Source organism: Galeopterus variegatus, unplaced genomic scaffold (assembly GCF_000696425.1).
Source record: "Galeopterus variegatus unplaced genomic scaffold, G_variegatus-3.0.2 Scaffold11238, whole genome shotgun sequence".
NCBI lineage: Eukaryota > Metazoa > Chordata > Mammalia > Dermoptera > Cynocephalidae > Galeopterus > Galeopterus variegatus.
Window position 1 is genome coordinate 2,847 of NW_007737349.1, and position 26,413 is coordinate 29,259.

The 26,413-nt window shown below is 50.5% G+C and overlaps 1 protein-coding gene across 1 annotated transcript; it reads left to right on the forward strand.

Moving 5' to 3' along the window:
- On the forward strand, nucleotides 1–26,186 carry LOC103610494 (solute carrier family 22 member 1-like). Its single transcript, XM_008594651.1, is given in 13 exon segments — nucleotides 1–103; nucleotides 919–1,271; nucleotides 5,344–5,447; nucleotides 7,069–7,223; nucleotides 9,779–9,947; nucleotides 11,719–11,833; nucleotides 12,056–12,162; nucleotides 15,446–15,660; nucleotides 18,681–18,789; nucleotides 22,658–22,770; nucleotides 23,797–23,896; nucleotides 26,071–26,096; nucleotides 26,099–26,186. Coding segments are annotated over 13 exon segments (1,707 nt in total). The 3' UTR covers nucleotides 26,137–26,186.
- The last annotated feature ends 227 nt before the right edge of the window (nucleotides 26,187–26,413 follow it).

A 26,413-nucleotide genomic window follows, 5' to 3' on the forward strand; every position in this document is an offset into this window, starting at 1 on the left:
ATGAGCAGACCTGTGCTCTTTGTTTCCCTGGAGCAGCGCAAGGTGACCCAGCAGGGAGCCCAGGAGCCCCGGATCCCCGGAGCCCCGGATCCCCAAAGGGCTGGCTAGTGCAAGCTGCCTCCCCCGCACCTGTCCCCACAGACAGCAGCCCCAGGCCAGGCATGTAGGCTGAAGGGCTGAGGGAAGACCCACCCATGCTGGCCTCTGGTCCTGCCCTGCTGCTGTGCCCTGACCTCAGAGGCCAGTCTGGCACTCGGGTCCCAGAGGGAGCTGCTGTTGGGCAGCTGGGCACATGTGGAGCATAATTGCACAGCCACAGACCTGCAGAAAGGGCAGCAGCCCAGACTCACAGGGCAGAGCTGAGCTCACCCCCCTGGTCTTTCACATGCTCTGCGACTCCCAGGAGCCCGAGGTTTTGAGCCTATTGCTGCAGACCCACGTTACCACAAACTGAGTGACATGGAGCCACACACCCCTTGTCTCTGGTGTCTGGGTCAGGAGGGTGGCCACAGCACTGCCTGACATTGAAGTCAAGGTGTCAGCTATGGCCGTGGCCTCATCACTAGCTCATCTGGAGAAAGATGCTTCCAAGCTCCCGCGGCTGTTGGCAGGACTCAGGCCCTGCTGCTGTAGGATGGAGGTCTCAGTTTCTCACTGGCTGTCAGCCAGAGGTGCCTTCCCTTCCTTGTCATGTGGGCCTCCCCTGACAAGCAGGGCCCCTGGCTTTAATGAAGGGATGTTATGTGACATAACCATCAAGGTGTCTTCTGTGACATTCACCGATTCCATTAGTAACAAGCATCTGCTCTCTGTACTCTTCGCCCCCATCTATGTGGGCATCGTCTTCCTGGGCTTCACTCCCGACCACCGCTGCGTGAGCCCTGGGGTGGCTGAGCTGAGCCATCGCTGTGGCTGGAGCCTGGCCGAGGAGCTCAACCCTGCTCTCTGTACTCTTCGCCCCCATCTATGTGGGCATCGTCTTCCTGGGCTTCACTCCCGACCACCGCTGCCTGAGCCCTGGGGTGGCTGAGCTGAGCCATCGCTGTGGCTGGAGCCTGGCCGAGGAGCTCAACTACACGGTGCCAGGCCTGGGGGCTCCAGATGAAGCCTTCCTCCACCAGTGCCGGCGGTATGAGGTGGACTGGAACCAGAGCACCCTTGGCTGCCAGGACCCGCTGGCTGGTCTGGTCCCCAATAGGAGCTACCTGCCGCTGGGCCCCTGTCGTGATGGCTGGGTATACGACACACCCGGCTCCTCCATTGTCACTGAGGTAACAGTAGGCTCTGCATTTGGGGGAAGAGGGTGAGAGTGAGACCAGTGTCCATTTAATGACAGCCCACGGCCATGTGTGGTGAATGCCGTGGGCGGGGCACAGAGGGGCAGGTGGGGTCTAAGGAGGGAAAGATCTCAGCTGCTGAGCTGATCCTGGGCATCTTCCCGAAGGAGGTGGCTTTTGAGCTAAGCCTCCAGAGCATTTTGACCAGTAAGGAGAGGGAACAGGTGGGAGAGGGAGTAAATCCCAGGCCAGGAGGAGAGCATGAGCCAAGGCTCTGGGGCCAGGAGCGTTCGCTACGTTCAGGGAGCCATGAACTGCTAAACTGATTTGAATGCAGGGTCCTAGAGAGGAGTCACAGGGTAGAATGCTGGTGGTTTCTCACCTTGGGCCAGAGCGCAGAGCCCTCAGTGTAGGGCTGCCAGATAAGATTCAGGACACTCAGGCAAATTTGAATTTCAGATAACTCAATATTTCAGGATAATTATGTCCTAGATATTGCATGATATTTGACACTGATAACAGGCTGGGAATGCAAATATTGCATGGGACATACTTATGCCAAAAAAATGTCGTTTTTCTGAAATTCAAATTTAACCGGGCACCCTGCATTTTTATTTGCTAAATCTGGCCACCTAACCTTAGTGCCAAATGGAGAGGTTTGGTCTTATGTATGCAGAGGAGTGAGACGATCCTAGCTGGCCCTGGTGAATGGTTCAGAGGCAGGGAGGTGGTGGGATGGAGGCTCCAGGAGAGGTAGGGAGAAAAGAGCCACAGAAAGAAGCGCCAACCAGCATGGGAAGGGAGAGCGATGGAAGAGACACAGCCACGGCAGAGGCTGGGGAGGAGGCACCCCGTGTGGCCAAGTGTTCTGGCTCAGAGAGCATGGTGCGTGGAGCTCCTGACAACTGAGCTGTGAACCCAGGAGCAGGTGCAGAAGCCTGGAGAGCTGGTGACCCGGGTGGATGGGGTGGGAATGGAGAGGAGGAGACAGACACCAGGAGATATCTCCCACTTTAATCCTCCCTTCCCAGTGCTATAAAACTGCCTTCACCCTCACTCATCCTAAACCGAAGAGTATTGTTGGGGAACTAACCTGAGTCATTCATTTCTGTAGAGCTAATTTATATTTTATTTATTTTTATTATTTATTTATATTTTGTGGCAGCTGGCTGGTACAATGATCAAACCCTGGACCTTGTTGTTATCAGCCCATGTGCAGGGCTAATTTTTAACTTAGTATTGCCTTGGACGTTGGAATTTACTTAATGGTGGAAGATAAGCTCACTTGTTTGAAGACCACGTTTACCTGGCAAGCCGCGGCTTAGGGACTGGGGTCACGAGGCCCAGTAGGGAGGGCATGTGGATGTTCCCGACCTGACTCCCCCTCATGAGGTCTGCTTGGGCTGCCCGGTGAGCTCAGTTGGTTAGAGCGCGGTGTTGATAACAACGAGGTCAATCAAGAGCTCAGATCCCCGTACTGGCCAGCTGTGGAAAAAACCACCACACACAAAAACCCCAAAACGAGGTTCTATTCTATCAGCCACGGTGTCAGTTACGGCCCCCCATGGCTGGGGAGCCACCGTCTTCCACCAGCGTGAACACTGAGCAGAAGAAAGAGGTCCCAGGCTGAGGTGACATGCAGATGGTTCCATCAATGTTTCCCAAACTTGCCTGATTGTAGAGATCACCTGGATTCCTGTTTGTGACCATCTGAGGCAGAAGCCACAGGAAATCTGTGTTTTAACACGGACCCCGGGTGATTCTTGTGCTGAGGCAGGTTGGCAAATATTGCCTTGTTGCTTTATATTCTGTGCCAGAAAGAGAAATCCCAGCAGGAGCAGGCCCAGGAGCTCCCCCGCCCTGCCCTGCCCCGCCCCAGCTTCTGTACAGTCCCGGCTTCTCCCAGCAGCCGGTGCAGTGGTTGGGCTTGAGCTGGGAGCAGAGGACACATGGCAGGTTTGCAGGCCTTGCAGTGGGTCTAGTGCCTCAGCGTAGCCTGGGGCAGAATGAATTCTCATGGGCAGTGGCGTTCAAGGGCGAGGCCTAAACGCGCTTCCTCTGGCTCAGGCAGCTCTGGCTTCTTGCTGCACCCTGGGCAAGATGGCAGCAGGGCATTTCAGGAAGGGCATCAGTCACATCTTACAGAGACTTGCAAATGTTGTAACAAAAACAAAAACAAAGTGGCCAAGAAGGGAATGAACTGAGGCCCAGGGACAACAGTCCCCGGCCCCATGACTTTGGTGAAATCTGGTATTCGTAGACTATTGTCCTGGGTGACGTGGGTGGAGGCTATGAAGAGACAGTCAGGCAGTTGGAGCTACAGACTCCGGACAGCCAGCCAACACCAGAAGTGTCTGCCCCAGTGAGATCCAACGGCAGAGCCCCGGGCAGGCAGAGAAACCGGAGGGAGCACAGGCTGCAGAATCATACACTGGGCGGAGCGCCCAGGAGAGGCTGGGGGAAGGTGTGTCTTAAGCTGAACGTTAGAGGAAATAAACATTGGGATTGTAGAAAGAAAGAGTGCCTCTGAACGGTAGCTTGTCATGCCCCCCAGACCCGACCTACTGGGGGCAGATGTTGGGGTCTAGACACAAGACCGTTAAGAGGAGAGGCTCACATTCGTTTCTCAAAGTCAGGTGGTAACGCGGTTTTACCTGTATAGTAGCTTGTCATGCCCCCCAGACCCGACCTACTGGGGGCAGATGTTGGGGTCTAGACACAAGACTGTTAAGAGGAGAGGCTCACATTCGTTTCTCAAAGTCAGGTGGTAACGCGGTTTTACCTGTATTTCAGGGAAGAAAGTGCTCGTGTTAAGGAAATAATCAGCCCATCAGACAGATCCAGGCAGACTGATGCAGAGTCTCTGAGGCTTTGAACGTTTGAGCCCAGGGCTGACAAGGGCCTGGCTCACACTAGGAACTTCAGAGATTTGAGAGTGGGGGGTAGTAAAACCTCAGTTTTAAAAAATAAACTGGGTTACCATTTACCAAAACGGTCGTTACATGTTTCTCATCTTCAATGCTCACAGCAGCCCTGTGTGACAGGACAGGTACAGTTCTCATGTTTCAAGCAGGGAAACTGAGGCCCCAAGTTGCTGAGTGACTTGCTACCATTACAGTGTCATGCTGGTGGGGTGGGCACAGAGAGACGTGGGAAAAAGGAGGCACGTGCCCCTGGACACCCCCTAGGAAGGGCTGCTCCAGGAATGGGGGATGAGAGGCATTGGCTGTGGCCCTCCCACCCTCTGGTCTCCCTGGAATCCGTCCTCCTTTCTGCCTCTCTCAGCTCTAATGAGGAATGGCCATGCTTCTGCACGCGGGCCTGCACCATGCCCAGACGTGTGGCAATGTCACCTTGTGGCTAAACCCCAAACAAAACAAGCCCTTCCTGGCAGTCCAGGACCCTGTCTCCTCCCCCTCAATCCCTCCCCTGTCCTGGCTCTTGGGACTCTCCTTCCTTTCTGTCCCACCCACACATGATTCTACAGCTCGGCTGCCCCCGAGAGGCCCCCACTGTCCCGCCTCGGGCCACTGCTCACACCTTCAACAGTCACAACAGAATGCACATTATTATTGGTGGAATTTATTTAACTAAATATACAATAATTAGCATGTAATTAGTGAAAGATCTTTCACTAATTCTGAAAACATGTTTTATTTCTTTTGCTACATTCTGTTTTTGGAACTACTTAGCTATTTCTTTTTAGAAAACTATCTAGCAGCCATGTCCCTTTCGAGGAGGTTTATCTATTCTTGCTCCCTTTACCAAGACATTTTGTCCTTTGACAATCAACTGTCAATGGCGAGGCACTTGACAACAGCCTCTTTAATTAACATACGATGAAAGTGATACAAAAATATCAGGAATATATTGATATTCTCTGAGAGGTTCGCCAAGATGCCTTGAATGGTGTCTTATGAAAATGTGGTAAGAGAAGACTGTGAAACAGTCCAGGGACACCGAGTTTTGTGTAATGCATTTACTTTGGAGAGAGGACGGCAGGGTGTAGTCCTGATTTTCATGCAGTCTGTGTTTTCGGTCCCTTCTGGCGTGGCGTGACCGGCAGTTTGACCTGGTGTGTGCTGACGCCTGGAAGGTGGACCTCCTCCAGTCCTGTGTGAACGTGGGCTTCTTCCTCGGCTCTCTGGTCACTGGCTACATTGCAGACAGGTATGTAAAGGGCCAGTCCAATTAAACACACCCTCAGTGCCATGAGGAGAATGGATTCCGGGGGACAGGGGTGGAAGAACATGACCAGTTGGGATCTATTGCAGAAGTTGGTGGGCACAAGACATGGTGGCTGGTGCTCTGGACTTTGGTGGGGCTGCAGGTGGAGAAAGGTGGAGAGGTTCAAGATGCATTTCAGGGGTCGAAGCCGCATGCAGTTGTACAGTTGGGGTGGGTGGCTTAGAGCAAGGGGGGACGAATCCAGGTTTACACTTCGAGCAAGTGGGTGGAATGAGGCCATTCTGAGATAGATGGAGGGAGTGGGTCAGGAGCAGACTGGTCGTGGCTCTTTGGAGGAAGGATTATGGAGGAAGCAAGAGTTCTCTCTTTCATGTGCTAAATTTGGAGATGTGCTCGGAGGACAGGTAGAGATGTCACAGAGGCAGCTGGGTAGGCGAGTTGCCCTCAGAAGAGAGGTTGGAGCTGGAGTTCAGGATGTGGGGTCGGTCACCAGTCGTGGGTACTCAGGGCTGTGAAGCTCATCTGGGACACGCTGGAGGCGGGTGCAGAGAGGGCCGCGGCACCCCGCAGGGGAGGAAAGGAGGTGCTGGCGGAGGGGATTCAGGAGCGGCAGCGAGATGGGAACACAGCCGTTCTCCAAGGACAGTGTGGAAAGGAGAGAGAATGCTGGCCCGAGAAGGAGCAGTCAAAACCTGTGGACGTGAAGGCCACAGGGACCCACGACAAGGACGGCGACAGTGGATGGTAGGAGGAAAATGGAGGCGAGAATGTGGGGTTCACATGGACAGCCTGTGGCCACCCAGGAGAGCTGGCAATGGGGAAGCAGCTGGGGGGCAGAGGGGGTCCAGGACGGGGACGACCCAATCCTGGAGGGGGATCGAGGCCGCATGGCCAGGCCCGAGTGCAGAGGCTGGAGTGGCCGCTGGTGCTGTCCAGTCTGAGCACGCGGAGGCAACCTGTAGGCTTCTGGAGGGAAGTTTCCTGAGTAAAGGACGTGTGTTTCTTGGCTGGTGTGGGGTGCTGAGGAGGGGCGAGGTCTGGGGAGAAGACAGGAGTGAGGTGAGGAGGAGGTGACGGCGGGAGACCCGGGCATGAGGCGGCGGGAGCAGCGGGGGCTGGCGGGAGGGGCCTGGGGCGTGACACCGGGGTGAAGCTTTAGCCAGTAATTTGCCCATGGCATTCTGGAAAAAAGGAAAGGAAAACAAACCTCAGTAGTTATGCTATTAGCGCTGAATATTTTTGCACAAAAGCCTTTACAACCATCAATTGTGACCATGGAGGAGAAAGCCTGGTTTCCGGTGCCCTGTTAAATTGCACCAATGATGCACTCTGTTAATACAAAGATCCGGAGAGAAGGCCGGGTGGGAACTGGGACACGGGCCGCCCTTGCTGCTGGCTGACACGCGATGTTGCTGAGAGCGAGGGATTGGTCCTCCTTAGACCTGGCCAGAGCTGCAGAGCTTGCTAGGGACAGATGGGGGACCATGAGGTGGGACTGACAGTTCCCTGCAGCCCCTCAGGACAGCAGCGAGGTGTGGCCTCCCCACTGGGTCCCATGGCGTCCCATTGTGCGCATCTAACCACCCTTCCCTTGTTTCTGCAGGTTTGGCCGTAAGCTGTGTCTCCTGGTGACTGCCCTGGTCAATGCCCTGGCAGGCGTGCTCATGGCCCTGGCACCAGACTACACATCCATGCTTCTGTTCCGCCTACTGCAGGGGCTGGTCAGCAAGGGCACCTGGATGGCTGGCTACACCCTGAGTAAGTAGGCGCTGGGCCTGGGGGCCTCGGTGTTGATGAATGGCTGGGCCGGAGCGGTGGGGTGTAGAGGATGCTGGTGGGTCTGGAGGAGTGTGTAACGCTGGCTAATTATGTGTTGTCGGTGACTAGGGCAGAGCTTAGGGCAGGTGTGCACTCCTTTTCTCTCTTTTTGGATCTGAGAGACACTTAAATAGTCACTTAGATAGGTCAATGTTTCCATATGAACTAGTCTATTTGGGGATGAAAAGATCCCACTTGCATGCATGGAAGGCACTGGGGAGGGTGTGCAGGAGGAAGAGGCAGGTGGGAGAGTATTTTAACGCTTTAAGTATGAAAGAACCAGCAACTGCCTTAAAAGAAATACAACAAACTCAACTGGTTTGAGTGACACCCAAGAGTTAGGAAGGAAAGCGAAGAGGAAACGAGAGAAGAGACATGCCATGATTTACAGAGAATTGAGCTGTAAATCAGCGTGAGTAGTTCTACATGCTAGATTTTTTTTTTTTTTTCAAATAATCTGTGAAGGTTAATAATAGAAAACAGAAAATTATTTCCTGGAGGAAAGTGGCGTAAAAGAGGCTTTGGTACTTGCCAGGGCCCATGGATGGGGCGCATCAGACCGCAGTGAGGATAATCCCAGTTTTGCTCGTTTGTAGAGAAGAAAAACAGCCACGTCTTGCCATCTCTGAAAACCATGTCCCGTGACTTGGCATTCTGAAGTGATTCGCTAGGGCCGAGAGGAACCCTGGTCCTGCCTTGAGAAACCATGAACACAGAGGTTAAGTTTAGTTAGATCCGTGCGTATTCATCAGGAGCCCCTGCCGTCCTGCGTGCAGAATATGCACTGCTGGGCACACGGTGGAGAGTGTTAACTTGGGGTCAAATGCTCGCTCCAGCACTGACCAGCTGTGTGATCCTGGGCAAGTTACACAATCTCTCTGTGCCTCAGGAGCCTCAAAATGGGAATAGCAGTTGTGCCTTCCTCCTGGGGTTGCTGTGAGGAGTAAATGAATTGCACCAGGTGTCGGGTGGGCTTAGAGCGATGCCTGCCATGTCGTTATCTCTTTGTAGTGTTGCTGGGGGTACCGGGGCAGATAAGGTGCCCTTCCTATCTTTAAGGAGCTCAAAGGCTAGGGAGAGGGGACAGACACCAAAACAAGTATTTAACTGTGTGTAGTCAGAGTGTGGAAGACTCAGGTTCCTCCTGGGTCTTCTCCTCCTGCTTCAGGACACTCTCCCTGCTCCTCCGCCTGCTCACTGGCAGCTCCTTCTCAGTCTCCTTTATTGGCCCTGTCCTAATGTGGCAGGACCCCAGGACCTCAGGACTTAGTCCTCCCCACCCCCAAACCTGATCCTCCTGTAAACCCCCCACCCCTCAGTTGGGCAAAGTGCTCTTCTCCAGTTGCTCAGGCCAAACACCTTTCAGACGACAGCACCTCTGACTTTTTTCCTTGTTCTCCATCTGCAGTCTGTCAGGGGATTCCGCTGTTTGCTTTACTTTCCAGACACGCACAGAAACCCATGCATTTCATGACCCCTGCTGGTCCGACCCACCACCGCCGCTTCACCTCCAAATTGGCCTCCCCGCTGCACCTACAGTCAGTTCTCAACTCAGCAGCAAAGTGAGCCTTTTAAAACATAAATTGGATGGTGGCACTGCTCTGCCTGCAATGGTTCTCCATCTCACGCAGGAAAAGTCGAAGCTCTCATGATGTCCTATAAGGCCCCAGGGGATCGCCCGCCTCCACAGCCCCTCTGAACTCAGCCCCTTCACCTGCCTTCTCCTCTAGCAACAGGAATCTCCTTAGAGCTCCTCGGCCAGGCCGTAGGCTCCTGCACTGGCCGATCCCTCTTTGGAGAACATGCTTCCTCCGGTTGTCTGCATGGACAGCGCCCTCCCCTCCTCCAAGTCTTTGCTCAGATTTCATCCATCCACCCCAATGGCCCTCTGTAAAACTGCAACCCCTCCACCCTCTCCCTTCCCGCATCTCACTTTTTGTTCTTTCACAGCAGGCATCACATTCTAACACAGCATGCAATCTACACCCTCGTGTGTGTCTCCTAAGAAGCACTTTGCTGGGGCGGCCCACAACGCACCCCAAGCCCCTAGAACAGCGCCAGGTCCTAGGAGGCCCTCGAAGATGGTTGTTAGATGAATGAGCACCCCTGGGGTCCTGAAAAATTTTGTAGCTCAGTCTGGAGCATTTAGGAAGAAGGCTTTGGCGAGCAGAGGCCTGTAGGCTGGATTCTGAAGCATAAAGAGGAGAAAAATTGATGGTAAAGGAGGAGACAAACAAAGGACAGTTACAGAAAAACCAGGGGACACGACAGCCTGGTGCATCTCCAGGGCCTCAAACTGATTGGTGTCGGAGGACACAGGGAAGAGGCAGAACATGAGCCTGGCTGTGGCTGGGGGAGGAATGTGCAGGACACCCGAGAGCAGCCTGGGGCAGACGGGCAGGGCTCGGGTCCTGACCTCTGCTTCTGAAAGCGCCACGTCTGGCTTCCCTGCTGCTCCTGGGGAGCCCCCACAATGACCAGGTCTCCTGTTTCAGTTACAGAATTTGTTGGCTTGGGCTCCAGAAGAACGGTGGCGATCCTGTACCAGATGGCCTACACTGTGGGGCTGGTGGCCCTCCCCGGGGTGGCCTTTGCCATCCCCCACTGGCGCTGGCTCCAGCTGGCCGTCTCCCTGCCCACCTTCCTCTCCCTGCTCTACTACTGGTAATGCAGCTCCTCCACCAGCCCCCCAGCCCCTGCAGCCCCCACTCCACTCTCTGTCCTCTCAGGGGGCCAGGCTCAGTGGGGTGGAGGGCTGCTGCCACGCAGGTCACCTCCAAAGTGCCCTGGTGTCCTCACACACAGGCGTAGAGCTGCTCCCAGAGCCTGGCACTTAGGCGCCACTTGTGTGTTGGGCTGTTCTAATATTCCTGGGCTACCCTCTTTACATGGGGAGCTGTCCTCAGGCAGGGCCTCTTTAAGTTCACATCCCCCTAAATAACAGCAAACAATGCGACAAGTTGCACAAAAATCTGGGAAAAGCCTCCTTCCTGAGGCCTCAGAATGTGCACTTTCCAGAAACACGGGGCCAAACTGGCTGCAGAGAGACTGGCCTCAGTGGGCCGGCTTCACCCCTGGGTGGAGGAGGCAGGTTTCTGTGTGCCGCTCCATGGCATCGGGAAGTGTTGGAAGTAATCTTAGATATACAGGATCTAGTACATAGAAAAGGTTCAATAAGTGGTAATTTTCCTGCAATGGCTACGCCCTCCCACAGGCCCCTGGAGTCTGCCCTGTGTGCTGGCTGTAAGTCAGCTGCCCTCACCTCCCGCTTCCCCTTTCCCTGCTGCTTCTCCCTTGTGTGCCTTCTCTTCCTCCTCTCGCACTTTTTCATCTTTATAGTAATATTCGTATTATTAACAAGGCTTTGAAATACCTCTCACCTAGCCACACAGTAGGCCTCTGATCTTGGTTAAATGAATTTATGAATACATGCATGAACGAATGAATGAATGAAATGTTCAACATTACATTGCTCAGTGTAATGTCCTCTGGGCGAGCCATTGTCAAATAGAACCAGTCCAGATGAGGTGTTAATCTTGTTAGCTGTCAGCACCTTGCAGGGTCTGAAGAGATAAGCAACTCCACAGATCAGTTTTTATTGTGGTAGAGAAAGGCGTAGCAGAGAGGGCCGTTGGGAGAAATATCTTGTCCATGCACCTTTGGTCACAGTCTTGCTGAGGGCAAGTCTTATCTGTGGGTGACACTGGAGGAGACCCAGTCTCTCTACGTGAGCTGGCGTCTAAATGTTGGACGTTTACAGCCGTCCGGGAGTTTGGGAGGAGACTGCCCCCTCCTGGTCAGTGTGAAACAAGGAGCTCTCCAGCCAGAAAGCCCCCGGGCTAAGTCCTGATTGTCAGGCAGGGTGAGACTGTGCCTGTGTTTTCAGAAGACCTTATGCCAGAAAGTCCCAGTCTCTGGGTTGTAACATCCTTGCCCCATGTGAAATAGACAGCATGGTGTCTGTGTGATTTTAAAGGAAATTGAATACATTTTATTTTGTTTGGGAAATATTTTAAGAATCATTCAACAGCCCTTGGATCACGTGTAGACATCTGATATAACGCAGTGGAGGCAGGTTACATGGGACTTCTGCTCCATGTGGGTATTTTCCCAGGGCAACAAGGGCTGCCAGTTTCCAGTAGAGATAGGATCTCTGCTCTACAGAAAGAAGGCTGCACAGGAGGCCATGGTTCTCTTCCCGTCTGTAAATCTTAGCAGGTGGCACTAAGAGTTACGAGTGACCCACAGAGCTCCTGCATGGGCTGCATGGGTCAGGACACTGTGACCCCCCAGCTCGTCGCCCACTAGGTTCTTGAGGAATCACAGTCCCAACACCAGGAGGGCAGGCTGCTCTGCAACAGCATCGCTCTCGTCAGGGCTTAAGGTCAGATGCGTTCGGGGGAAAATGCCTCGTAGTGATGAACTGTGTCCACAGGTGTGTGCCCGAGTCCCCCCGGTGGCTGTTATCGCAAAAGAGAAACACTCAAGCAATAAAGATCATGAACCATATCGCTCAAAAGAATGGGAAACTGCCTCCAGCAGATTTAAAGGTAACAAGGCTAGAAAGGGCTTTCTCAGTCACTGAATTGGGTTTGGGTTTATGATTTAAAAAAATGCCTCTGGGGCTGCCTTGGGGAGTAGCAGAGCGCAGGGGGAGCTTATGGTTGCAGGTGGGGAGCACAGCAGCGGCGAGGGTTGAGCAGGGGACAGCCCCGAGAGATCGTTCTGCTCACTGCGACCTGGATGTGGTTGATGGTCTGACTCTCTCCTAGTTGGGCTCTTTTGAAGAGGACGTTACCGAGAGGCTGAGCCCTTCGTTTGCAGACCTGTTCCGCACGCCGCACCTCAGGAAGCACACCTTCGTCCTCATGTACCTCTGGTGAGGGGCGTCCCCAGAGACCGCGCTGGCGCACTTGCCCAGACACTGGGGGACAAACTCAAGGCGGTGGAATAACTCAGGGGGAAGAAGAGGAGGGTGAAAGGGAATTTCAGTATCGCTGTTGAGTGATCAAAGCGCTCTTAAAAAGACATTCATATTTCTCCCCTGAGGACTGAATAATGGGAGAAAGGCTTCATCTTAGTAAGAAGGATGTGTTACCTCTGAGAGGTCACAGTAGGATGAGTGAAATGTGATGGGGGGTTTCCGAGGCTGCCTCAGTTCCATGCAGTCTCATCTGGGGACAGCCAAGTCTTGACTTAATGTCAAAAGGTGGATGAGATCTCAGTGACTCCTGGTGCTTTTCATCTAAAGACCTTACAGACCCTCCTGAGAGTATCTATGCGTTTCCTGTCCGCTGATTAGAAAACTTGTATACACATATGGATGCCCCCGGGCTCTGCATCTCCTCCCAGTCTGTGATCACAAGAATGAATCCCCTGGCCTGTCCCCTCAGAGGACATTGGGTCAACTCCTCAATGTAAGGGCTTTCTCCTCCACATGCACCAGGCCAAGCAGCTGGACTCTGGGCCTCGCCATCAACAGGGGCAGCTCTGCTTCCCAGTTACACTTGATTGTACCTCCTTGCAAGGTTTCCTTGCAACAAAGAGTTTGAACTAGTAGCGAAGTGCCTGGCACATAGCAGACCCTCAGTAAATACTTGCTGAAAGTTGAATGAATAACCTCTGTGCCACAGAATCCACCAAGTTCCTTTGGCGCCAGGCTCAGCATGCCGCGCCCCTCACCAATCACCAGCCCCCTCCCCACGTTCACCCCTGGGGTCCTGTGCCCGGCCACATGAAGCGCCTCTGCAAACACCCCACGTACCTGGTGGATTTCTACTGATGCTCAGTGTTCGATTCAGCAGCAGAGGCCCAGGGCCACTGCAGAGAGAAGTCATCACTCCCTCACCAGTAGTGCTCCGAGTCCCCCTCTCCAGTCCCCCTCTCCAGTCCCAACACACCCTTTCCAAGGTGGTGTTTTTGACTCCTCTGTTCTTTTATGCTCACCACCCAATCCTCCCACAAATTCCATCGGCTCTGTCTTGACATGCTATTCAGAACCTGCCGTTTCTCGTGCATGCACTCAGTGCCCTTGCTGGAGCACCTGTGTCCCGCGTCCCACCTGCACCACTGCAGTGGCCTCCTGTCTGCTTCCATTCGCTGCTCAGGCGATGCTCCACAAAGCAGGCAGAGGAATCCCTCTGAAGTTTGACAGACCTTGTCACTTCCCTGCTGTCACCTGCCACTGTCTTCCTCGCCCACTGGGGTAGAGACAACTGCCTTGCCGTGGCCCAAGGGCCTAACGCCATCTGGCCCTGGACACCTTCTCCTCCTGTTTCCCTCCCCCGACCCCCACCTGCTTCTCTTCATTACCGCGGCTTGGGAGGCCTGTCCACCGCTGCCTGGCTGCGTGACCTTCAGAAAGTGCCTTAATCAATCTGACTCAGTTTCCTCATCAACTGGGAGTAACAATAGCACCTATCTCGTAGGCCTGTTGGGAGAATTAATGAGATGATGTGCGTAAAGGGCTAGAGTAGTGTCTGACAGAGATACAGGAAATGCTCAATAATCACAAGGTATTTTTCATTTTTTGTTTTTGTTATTTTAATATGTACATGCCATTCATAGGTTCTGCCGAAAGATGGCAGCCCTGCACATTTGTTAACTGGTTTGTGGACAGGAAAATTGAGGTTATGCATTTCTTCCTTTTAAATTATCAGTGATATTTGGCTGTTTCCATTGAACTGGCCAAATGACACGGGGGAGGGGGATTCAGGCTTTTGTAAACTCACTAAGTTGCAGGCAAGTGCCTTCCTCTTGTTTTCTTGATCCCTTTGTCCAATCAGGAACAATTTGGGACCAGAAACAAAAGCATTCTAATGCTTCTCTGGGCGAGGTTTTATAAAACAAGTAAGTATATTAACTAGGAATGTCAGTTGTGATCTCAGTTTTGGAGCTGATAGGCAACTTGATGCTGGGATTAGATGGTGATTGCTTATCGACCAAAATCTCTTCTCTTGATATAAATACCAATAAGATGTTTCTAGCTTCCAAAATAATATTGCTTACCCCAAAGTGACACACAGTGATTTAGCTAGGTCCCCTTGGTCTGTGTGCCCTGTTCTGTAACGTTACTGTATTTTCCTCAGATCTGGATGAAGAGGCAGTGCAGGGGGATGGAAGAGAGTAAGTGAACAGTGCCCGGTGAAGACAGGGCAGTACGGTGCAGGGACAGGGCGGTACGGTGCAGGGACAGGTCAGTACGGTGCAGGGACAGGGCGGTACGGTGCAGGGACAGGGCAGTACGGTGCAGGGACAGGGAGGTACGGTGCAGGGACAGGGCAGTACGGTGCAGGGACAGGGCGGTACGGTGCAGGGACAGGGCGGTACGGTGCAGGGACAGGGCGGTACGGTGCAGGGACAGGGCGGTACGGTGCAGGGACAGGGCGGTACGGTGCAGGGACAGGGCGGTACGGTGCAGGGACAGGGCGGTACGGTGCAGGGACAGGGCGGTACGGTGCAGGGACAGGGCGGTACGGTGCAGGGACAGGGCGGTATGGTGCAGGGACAGGGTGGTACGGTGCAGGGACAGGGCGGTCTGGTGCAGGGAGCACCACGTGGAGCTGGAAAGACCTGGTCAGCACCTCTGCTCTGTTGTGCTCTGAATCCTTGACCTTGGAAAGATGATGACGATGGTGATGAGGATAACGATAATACAAGCTCCTCTTTACTGAGTGTGTATTATGTGCCAGGAACTATAACAGACACTTTTGTCTGCTCACTCAGTGAGTACTCAGGACGAACCAATGTGGTAGGCACTATTATTATCCTATTTACAGGTGAGGCCCAGAGAGGTTAGTTAACTTCCACAAGGTCACACAGCTTATAAAGCAATCTGACACCTGACCCTGCTCACTCCCCTGCTGCCTCCTTGTGGGCCTGTAGGAGCATTGGATGAGGTGACACATGTGGGCGATTTGGTGAAGTGCCAGACCCCTGTGTATGCAGTGGACAGTGGCGATCATCGCCTGCAATCCCTAGGAGACTCGGGGCTATATCTTACAAGTCGTGCTCTGACATCAGTGGTGAAAAGGCCCAGGTTTTTAACCCCTCTTCTAAATTGCTCCAGGCCATTCCAGATCAAGTGGCACATGCTTCTCTCCCGCTGGCAGGGGCTTCTTCTGCGGAGCTTGCCTTTGACCGGGACTCTCCTCTCGGCTCAGGTTCACGGACGCGGTGCTCTATCAGGGCCTCATCATGCACATGGGCGCCACCAGTGAGAACCTCCATCTGGATTTCTTTTACTCTGCTCTGATGGAATTCCCCGCGGCCTTTGTCATCCTTGTCACCATTGACCGTGTCGGCCGCCTCTACCCGATGGCCGCATCATATCTGGTGGCAGGGGCAGCCTGCTTCATCATGGTTTTTATCTCACATGGTGAGTTGTCTATTTTCCAGGGAGTTGAACTGTGGGAATAGAGCCGTGGCGCTCTGATACGCCTCTGGAACGAGGACGCAGGCAAGGGGTTATCTTCATCTACACTTTTTTTTTTTTTAAATTGAACTATAGCACACACACAATGAGCAATTTATAAGAGTACAACTCAGTGAATTTTTCCTTATGTATACACCTGGGTATCATTACCTAGATGAAGGTACAGAGTGTTCCCCACACCCCAGAAGATTCTCTCATGCTACCTCATGCCAGTACCTGCTGCCCACCAACATCACCCTCCTCTGACCTCTGTCACCAATCAGCTCTGGCTGCTCTCAACTTCATGTAGATGGGACCATACCCATGGGACTCTTTTTTTTGAATCTCCCTTCATGCACTCACCATTGCACCTGTGAGATTCATCCATGCTGTCACATAAGACTGTAGGTTGTACTTTTAAAAAATTATCGTGCGGCACTCCATTGTGTGAATGTGACACTGTGTCTCTATCCCACCGTTGGTTGTCACTTGCGTTGTTTCTGTCATTCACTTTTTGGTATTAGAGCTGCGGTGATCCTCTCGTGCCTGCATTTTTGGTGGGCACGTGCCCTCATTTCCCTTGGGTACATATCTGGGTCCAAGGGGAGGATGGCACTTAGCTGTTGTAGTTACTGCCAAGCACTTTCCAAAGTGGCTGGGACTTTTATACTCCCCAGTAACACACGAGTTTCCGATTCCTCTGTGTCCTCACTGATGCTTGACGCTGCTGGTCTTTTTAATAGTAGCCATTCTGGTGGGTGTGTACTTGAGTCCTTAATTCGTACAATCTGAGATAAACCAAACTCCATTTAAAACTAAAGCAGATTAACGTTAGTCAGTTTTAATTTGATTACATAAATTGCCTTTCACATTTGTTGCTTTTGGAAATGTTGTTAAATAAATACAAAGGCGGATTTGCCATTTTCTCTGTTTTTATTGCTTGTGCTCTGCACTTGTTGGTTCAGTGAGTCATTTTGGCAGCTTTTCATGCGGGGTGTTGTGGAAAATGTCTCATGAAATCTGTATTCTCAAGAGCCAGGCTGTATAGATCAGGCTGGAAATAGAAAGGGGCGGAAAAACAAAAGCTCCTTTCGTGGGGAGAGAACAAAGCAGACAAGACATGGGGCAGGGCGGGTGTGAAATAGACTATCCCCGCTCTCTCCCGTCTCCCTGTTTCTGGAATCCTGGGTGCGACGCAGTGAACGGGCGGACTTTAAAGAGTCCGGGCACTGAGTGCTGAGAACGCGGGGACCAAGGGCTGAGTCCGTTCAGTCCTCACCTGGCTGCCTCCCAGCTCCTGCACTCTCCACCTGCCTCTGTCTTAGTCGTCATCACATTGTGTGATAATCATTCATTTCCTCCTCCAGGAAGTATTTCAAGGCCTCCTATGTGGCCGGCATGCTTCTAGGTCCTAGGATCTCAGCAGTGAGCCAAGCAGAGAAAGTTCCTGCCCCCTGGAGCTGACATTCTAGAGGGAAAAGAGAAGGATCAAGAGTGATGAGGTGTTAACTCTTTCTAGGTGGTCAGGGGAGGCCTTAGGAGACCTAAATGAAGTGGGAACAAGCCATCACAAAGTCTGCGGAAGTGTTCCAGGCAGGGAACAGCAAGTGCGAGGGCCTCGGTGTGGGGTAAGCTTGGTGCTGGAGGAGCAGCCCTGCATCCATGGGACTAGACTTGAGTGAGCCAGGGCGGAGCAGTTGGAGTGAGGTCTGGAGTTAGCCCGACACAGCCAGTCCTGGCCACAGCCATCGTTGGACTTTGTCTCAAGCATGGTAGGAAGCCACGGTGGCTTGGAGCAGGGGACTGACTTGACCTGACTCCAGTTTTAAATGGGGCCCTCTGGCTGCTGTAAAGAGTGGCCCACTGGTGCAGAAGGAAGACAGGGCCTGCCCTCTGAGGGCAGGGAAGCTGTTCACCTTCAATAAAGCACCTCACCAGACCTCCCTGGGGTGTCTGAGTGAACGCCTTCATTTTTTCTCTTTTAGAAGCTAGAGGGGGAGTGCGGTCCTGAACCAAAGGCTCAGCTTGGGTTCTCACTGGGCAGAGAGCAGCAGGAGCCCGGCGGGGCTGTGTGGCAGCCATCGGGTGAGCTGGTTCCACTCTCCTTTGGAACCCCACACTGGCTGAGCGAAATGAAGCAAGTCTCCCATAAATAGCCAGCATCTGGGAACAAGGGCCAAGATGACAAAATATCTGTAACCCAGAGGCTTTTTAATGAGCTGGCATGTCACAGGCCACCTGCATTTCAGTGCTGAGATAGTCCAGGTAAAGCAGATGAGAGTGGTCACGAAAGATCTGAGGGTCCTTCCGGGTTAGCCCCACTCTTTGCTCACCCCCGATAGGGAGAGGGCTCCCTCGGCCTCCAGGTGGTCAAGACCCCAGGCAAGACAAGGGCTGTCTTCCTAATCCTCACTCTCTGAGACTTTCGTGAAAGATGTTGTGGTTAAAAATGTGCTGGAAATGAACATCAGATTGAGGATTAGAAATCTGTTGTATTAGTTTGAGGGTGACTGCCTAAGACAACTCCATTTGTTGAGTACCTGCTATGCATCAGGCACTGTGCTAGCAACGAAACCATTATATAATAATCAAAAAGCCAACTTTTAAGTTCTGTGGTCATGGTGGACATTTGACATTATCTCTAAGTCTCATGACAACCTATGAGCTGGGTATAATCATTCCCATTTTACAGCTCGGAAGCCAAGGCACAAAGAAGTAAACAGCTTGTCCACAGCAATGCAGCAGGCGAGAGGCAGAGTGAGCTTCAAAAAGTGCACAGTGGAGCCTCCCTGAATGTGTCATTATCAAGCACAGAAATCTCTTGGGACTCGGTTTACTTATCCAAAGATGAAAGGTTTACATGAGACAACCTTCAGGCCCTACCAGCTCTAAAAGTCCAAGCCCAACCTAATGTGGCTTCATGCCACAGCTCAGGGAGCAAAGCCCCCACCCATTACCCACTTGTCTTCATGTTTCCCCTCCAGACCTGCAGTGGGTAAATACCGTAGTAGCTTGCGTTGGCCGGTTGGGAATCACCATCGTGCTCCAGATGATCTGCCTGGTGAATGCTGAGCTGTATCCCACGTTCATCAGGTGAGCATAGGAAGGGGCGGGGAGCCATCGGGACAGCTCTGCGCCAGCTGGGCTCAATGAGAACTCACGCTCACAGAGGTGGGCTGGGTGGCAAAGAGAGGGGCAACCCCTGGTTATAATCCTCTGATTAGTAGAGAATGTGAAATGGGTTCTTTGAGTAGACTAAGGGTGCTTTGTATACAGAGCAAGTGCAAGAAAAAAGACATGTAGTACAGAGGCGCGAACACTGGTTGGGGAGCAGGGAGACCTGAGTTTTATATTTATTTATTTGTTTGTTCACTCATTCATTCACTCACTCACTCATTCATTCATTCATTCATTTATTAAAAAGATGACCAGTAAGGGGATCTTAACCCTTGACTTGGTGTTGTCAGCACCACGCTCAGCCAGTGAGCGAACCGGCCATCCCTATATGGGGATCCGAACCCGGGGCCTTGGTGTTATCAGCACCGCACTCTCCCGAGTGAGCCACGGGCCGGTCCAAGACCTGAGTTTTAACCTGTTCTTAGTACTAACTAGTTGCACAAACGTCAGCAGCTCCATTGCCACAGCTAACATCTGTGCAGTGATATACAAAGCATTTCCATATGTGTGATTAGGTTTTACCTTTAAATTTGTTATCCAGTGTTATTATCCCCATTTTACATCTGAGAAAGCTGAGGATTAGAAAGGGGAAGGGACCTTCCAAGGTCACCCAGCCAAAAACTGGCAGGGCCAGGGCAAGTACTACACCTTTCTGACCCGAAAGCTTCTGCTTTTTCCATTAAGACACATTAACGTTATATAAACTGGGAAACTTTTAAAAAAAATGGTGGAAACATACACAGAATATAAAATTGACCCTCTTAGCCATTCTTAAGTGTACAGTTCAGTAGTGTTAAGCACACTGACACTATTGTGTAACCATCACCACTGTCCATCCCAGAACTCTTTTCTTCTTACAGGACTGAAACTGTCCCCATTAAACACGAACTCCCTGTCCCCTTCCCCCAGCCCCCCAGCAATCACCCTTCTACTTTCTGTCTCTATGATTTTGGCTACGGCAAGTACTTTGTATTAGAGGAATCATACAGTACTTGTCCTTTTGTGTCTGGCTTATTTCACTTAGCATGATGTCCTCAAGATTCATCTTGTTGTAGCATGTGTCAGAATTTCCTTTTTTTTTTTTTTTTTTTTCAGGGCTTAATAATATTCCCTTGTATGTACATACCACGTTTTATTTACCCATTCATCTCTTGGTGAACACTTGGGTCGCTTCCACCTTTTTGGCTGCTATGAGTGATGTTGCTATGAACTTGGGTGTACAAATATCTCTGCAAGACTGCTTTCAATTCTTTGGGGTATATGCCCAGAAGTGGAATTACTGGATCATCTAGTAACTCTATTTTTAGTTGTTTTGAGGAACTGCCGTTCTGTTTTTCATTAGTGGCTGCACCATTTTACATCCCACCAGCAGTGCACAAGGGCTCCAGTTGCTACATATGCTCACCACACTTGTTATTTTCTTTGTTTTGGCCTTTTTTTTCCCTCTCAATAGCAGCCATCCTAATGGGTTTGAGGTGTATCTCATTGTGGTTTTGATTTTCCTAATGATTAGTGATTCTGAGCATCTTTTCATGTGCTTGTGGGCCATTTGTTTATCTTCTTTGGAGAATGTCTACTCAAGTCCTTCCCCAATTTTGAATTGGGTTTTTGTGGTTTTTTTGGTTTTTGTTGTTATTGTCATTTTTGAGTTGTAGGAGTGCTTTATATATTCTGGATATTAACCCTTCATCAAATGTATGATTTGCAAACATTTTCTCCCATCCCATAGGTTGCCTTTTCATTCTGTTGATTGTGTTCTTCGATGCACAGAAGTTTCTAATTTTGGCGTAGTCCAGTTCATCTCTTTTTGCTTTTTATTTTGCCTGTGCTTTTTGGTGCTGAAGGACTTATATTTTTAAAGTCAGTCTTATGGAAGTATAATTTATAGTGTAAAACTCACTGTTTCTAAAATATAGTTTGATGAGTTTTGACAACATATACATAGTCACTTAACCACAGCCACAATCCAAATAGAGAATATTTCCATCACCCCCCAAAGTTTCTTCATGTCTCTTTGCGTTCGATCCCTTTTCTCCACACATCCAGCCCCTGACGACCCCTGATCTGATTTATGTCCCGACAGTTTATCGTTTTCTGGAATGGCGTGTAAAGGACATAACACAGCAGGTAGCCTTTGCATTTGGCTTCTTCCACTTGGCAGGTTGGGACTCATGACCTTGTCGCATGTGTCAGTGTTTTGTTGCTGTTATTGCTGAGCAGTGTTCCAGTGTGTGAGTGCACCACGCCATGGTACGTTCATCCGTTCCCTACCTGAGGGACATTTGGACTGCTTCCACCTTGGGTGATTATGGTGCAGTTGCTATAAACATTCTTGTGCAGGTCTTGGAATAGACACATTTTCATTTCAGCTGGGTAAAGATTTAGGAGTGCAATTGTGTGGTCATATAATCAGTGTATTTAACTTTACGAGAAACTGTCAACCTGTTTCCAAAGTATTTTCCAAAATGGCTGCACCATTCTGTATCCCCACCAGCCCTGTTTGAGAGACCCACTGCTCCCATCCTCATCAGTGTTTGGGATTGCAAGGTTTGTTTTTTTTTATGCCATTCTGGGAGGTGGTAGTAGTATTGTGGATTTAGTTTTTCCTAGTTACTAATGATGTCAAGCATCATTGTGTATACTTATTGCCATCTGCATCTTGGAAGCTTAGTTTTAAATGAAGATTATTATTATTATTATATTTTTCTTTTTTTTTTCTGTGACCGGTAAGGGGATCTCAACCCTTGGCTTGGTGTTGCCCGCACCACGCTCAGCCAGTGAGCGCACCAGCCATCCCTATATAGGATCCGAACCCGTGGCGGGAGCACCACTGCACTCCCAGCGCCGCACTCTCCTGAGTGAGCCATGGGGCCGGCCCTAAATGAAGATTATTTTAATTGTGAAAGTAATTGCTTTACTTAAATTTTTAAAATAGACATTATCTTAACCTAACCTTTGTTGGAATTTGGTATATTACCTTAAAGTCTTTTTCCCCCTCTGTATAAATTGTTTCTTCTCCCTTTGTCATCATGCTTTGGTTTCTTTTTCTTTTTAATTTTAACTTCTCAATATACACTGTAGTTGATTTTCATGTCCCTTTACCCACTCCTCTTTGCCCCCTCCGTCTCTCCCATACTTGGGTTTCTAAGAATTATTCCAGCTTCCCGATCTCATCTTACATCTGCACAGCCTTCTGAGACCTTCAGAAACCAGGAGGCACAGGATGACCCTTAATCACTTTCTCTTTCCTGCCTATTCCTTTATTAAAAGGCCATGTCTTTGACTCTCATTTGTAAAAAGTTGCTTGGACTGAGTACAAGGAGATGAAGGCAGATTATAGAGAAAACCTTTTACATTTGGCAGTTCTGAGCCCAGAGTCTAAAATAGCCAGGCCAAACCATTCCATTGTCCTGGCCACGGGACCCAGGGGACTGACTCAAAATGGAAACTGTCAAAGTTACAGAGTGCCTGGTTCTCTCTGGAGAAAGGCCGTGTAACCCATCCCTGAGGAATCCTTGACCTCTTGTGCAGACAGCCTGTGCGAGAAGGATTCTCAGTGACTAGGAAGAGAAGCCAGATGTTCAGAAATAACATAAACGTCATCTGCACACACACAAGAGTAAGTCAGGCTCCTCCTGATCCCTGCAGTTTGCTTATGGGCTGCTGAGCACCGTACCCGCTGGCTAGCCACAGGTGTGGTCGAGGTGTTTGCTCTAGAATGAAGTTACCGTCTGGAGAATTGAACCACAGACATGTAATCTTTTTGTCCTCTGCATTTTATCAGGAGCCTTGGAGTGATGGTGTGCTCCTCCCTGTGTGACGTGGGTGGCATCATCACCCCCTTCCTGGTCTTCAGGCTGATGGAGATTTGGCAAGGCCTGCCACTGGTTTTGTTTGGTAAGACTCCATGGAACGTTTATTATCCCTTCTTTCCAGCCTGGCGGTGGGCACAGCATGAGTTCTCAGGCACTACCTGTAGAGTGGAGGGAGTGATTCTCCTAGTGAGTTCACAGGAGGCCAGGGCGGTGTGTGCCCTTCAGCTGTCTAGGGCTCATCCCATCTTGCTTCATGGGAAGGGTAAGATGGCACTCCTAGGAGGTGGCCAGGGGTTTATGTTCTATTGCTCTGGAATCCAGTAATTCATCCTACAGGACAGACTCTGAGAGACTTTTTGACATAGTCTCCTGCTTTCTTATGAATTTCATTTCCAGCTCTTACGCATTTAACATATACTAGCTGAGTCTTGAAGGTGCTAAATTGTCACCTCTCTTCTGCTTCTGGATCTTAATAGTGGAGAACAGACACGAGGAGACAAATGGGAATCGCAGTTCTGTATCGGCTTTGTTTCTGATAAAGTTGGATTAGCGGAGGAGAAGAGGACCCCCACTTCTCTCCCCAAACCCAGGCCGTGAGACCTCCGAGACCCTGCTAACCCACTTGCTGGAGGGCAAAAGTGGCTGGTCACGTACTGAGACCTGCCATGCTGGGGCACAGGTGAATGCGACAGGGAGAGGAGGAGGTGGGGAGGCAGAGAGAGGGAGGGGAAGACAGGACAAGGAGGAGAGGAGAGAGGGAGAGGGTCATGGAGGGGCCCACGCTGCCCGCAGGCATATTACCTATGCTCTGTATACATTACAGTTACACCTGAATCAACAAATCCGCTAATAGTTGACTCAGTTACTGTGGAACGTTATACTTCTACAGAAGTAAAGGGAAGACAATATTCCCTTTCCTTACTCTGGCATTTCCCTATTTATCCGATTGTTTTAATTTTCTTTTTTAAATATCCCGATAACTTTTTTATTTCCATGGTCTCTCTCCCACCTGAATTTTGCAGACACCTCTTTGCTTAGCTGTCATCATCTCTGTAAATGGTATTGGCTGTGCTCTAATGACTCCATTTGAAATCTGTTTCCTTTGAAGGAGTGCTGGGCCTGGTTGCAGGGGGAATGACGCTGCTTCTTCCGGAGACCAAGGGGGTGGCTTTGCCAGAGACTATCAAGGATGCGGAGAACCTCCGGAGGTGAGGCCCGTGGTGCTCGGGACCCCGGGGCCCATGTTACACCTGCCCTCCCAACAGGGTTGCAATATCACTCCACACTCCATGTTTCCTCTGTCGTGACGCTTAGGAGAGCTGTACAGATATTTGTATGTCTTTTTATTACTTGCAGAATTGCTATGAGGGAAACAAAGCACAGGAGCCATTGGGTTTACGTAAGGAAAGAATGGAGAGCAGGAATATGCATTTTTGGCTGACAGTTGTCTGTTCCAAACTGCTTGGCAGGGGACGACGTGTCTGTGATCTTGACTGTAGGCCACCAAGATCCCCAGCTCACCTCAAGCGTTAGGAGTTGGGAACATTTTAAAACCAATCTTCTCTCCTCTTAGCAATTGTTGTTAAGATTCCTTAGTGACTTCCTTCACAAAGAAAAATGACAAAATCTTCATTCTTGTGACAGAGAGTAGGCTTTAGTGGAGTTTCTATTCTTAAAGCAATAAAAAAGGAAAGTAAGAAAGAGTCCTGGATGAGATGATGTCCCAGGACTCTTTACAGACTGAGTTGTACAGATTCCACAGTAGAGACACACGTGTCCCTGCAGAGTGAGAGAGAATAGTCTATGGAGTCATAAAGACCTGGGTTCAAACCCAGATGTGGCCACGTGACATTGAGGATGTCACTGAGCCCTACAGAGCCTAAGTTCCATTCCTGCAAAATAGCCAAGTGATACTTAGTGAGTCGCTGTGAAAATTCAGCAAGATTAAGTAACGGTGACGTATCTGTTGCCTGACACATCATAGATGTTCAATAAATCTTAGATTTTCTCCATTCTTCTTGCAACTGCACCATTTCCTCCGTGATTCTCAAAACTTAGTATGCAGAAGAGCCCAAAAGGAACCTTGCTAAAGGGCAGATTCTTTGGCCTCAGGTTTTCACTTAGAAAGTGGAGGGTAGGACCGAGGAATCTGTTCTAGTAGGCTCTGCCGACGATGCCTGCCCGGACAGGTGCTCTGGGGACCTCACGCTGAGAAGTTTGGACTTCTCAGTACCGACAGAGCACAAGCGCTCTGTGTTAACTGTAAACGCATTTTCTAGTTGCTGATGATCTCCTTCTTTTTGGACCCGAGTGGTAAAAATGTAGAACGAATGTTGTGTAACCTGATTTAAGTATGTTTCATTACGATTTGCTGATAGGCACTGGGCCATCTCTCATATTTTTTCATTTATCATTTTACTCCATCATCATAACCACTCCTGCTGTGAGCCCTGCCCCACTGTGCATCCTCCGTCCTCAGCAGCGCTCTTTGTACTTGACAGAAATCATTTATTTCATTGTCTGTCTTCTCCACTGTACCACGTCCATACGTAGTGGCCATGGCTGGCCAGTTAGCTCAGCTGGTTAGAGTGCAGCATTGTGACCCCCAAGTCAAGGGTTTTGATCCCCTTTCCAGCCAGTCCCCCAAAAAGTAGCCCCAGAATTCCTCCAGAGAGATGGTGTCAGTTACCCCTTCTTCACCCCGGCTGAGCTTTCTGGAGCTCATGGGGGTCCGCCTCACTGAAAGCTGGATATGCACCACCACCTAATGCTCTCAGAAGACTGGGAGGCGGCTACAATTGTTATCATGCCATTCCACAGGTGGAGGACATAATGACACGTACCCCAGAGTCACCAGATTCAAAACGGAATGCCACCTGGGAGGTGGCAGAGTTAGGCAGGACATGGTAGACGTTCTCCTTGGGGCTCGGCAGGCTGTCTCTGCAAAGGGCCAGAGAGTAGATAGCTCAGGCCTGGGGGCCACTCGGTCCCTCTGCCCGACTCTGCCCCTGCAGCGGGAAAGCAGCCATGGACACTCAGAGCAATGGGTGTGTCTGGGTTACAGGAAAACTTTATGAGCATTGAAATTTGGATTTCATCTAATTTTTTAAGTGCCACAAAATATTTTCATTTTGATTTTTTTTAACTAATAAAAAACATAACAAACCATTCTCAGCTCACGGGCTGTACCAGCACAGGCGTAAGCCGGACCCGGTGGCAGCTGTGCTTTGCCTGCCCCGTTCTTCCTCGCTGCCTGCTCTCCCCGTGCGCTCTCTTTGTTTTGAGACTTATTCCCATATATAACTTGGCAACAGTTTCTTAATCAAGACATTGATTGTTTCTTTATTTAACTTCAATTTTCATTTTTTTTTTCTTGCTACAGGAAAGCAAAGCCCAAAGAAAAAAGAATCACCTTCAGATCCAAACATCAGAACTCAGGGGCACCTGAGTGAGATGCTTTGCTGGAGACTGAGTGGCCGAGAGATGGCGATGGAGTTGTCATCTGAAGATATTCTTGGGAGTCTTCACTTCTCTGTATTCTTCCTCATTTTTGCCTGCCTCCAAATTAATACCAGTCCTAAAGAATTGTTTGAGTGGGCTTTGTCTTATTTTGTTTTCTTTCTTTTAAGTCCTCCAAAGTCCTGACTGTCTTTCACCTGTTTATCCACTCTAGTGGGAGCTGTTGGTAGATGGTAGCAGGTAACTTAATTATCTAAAGTATGTTG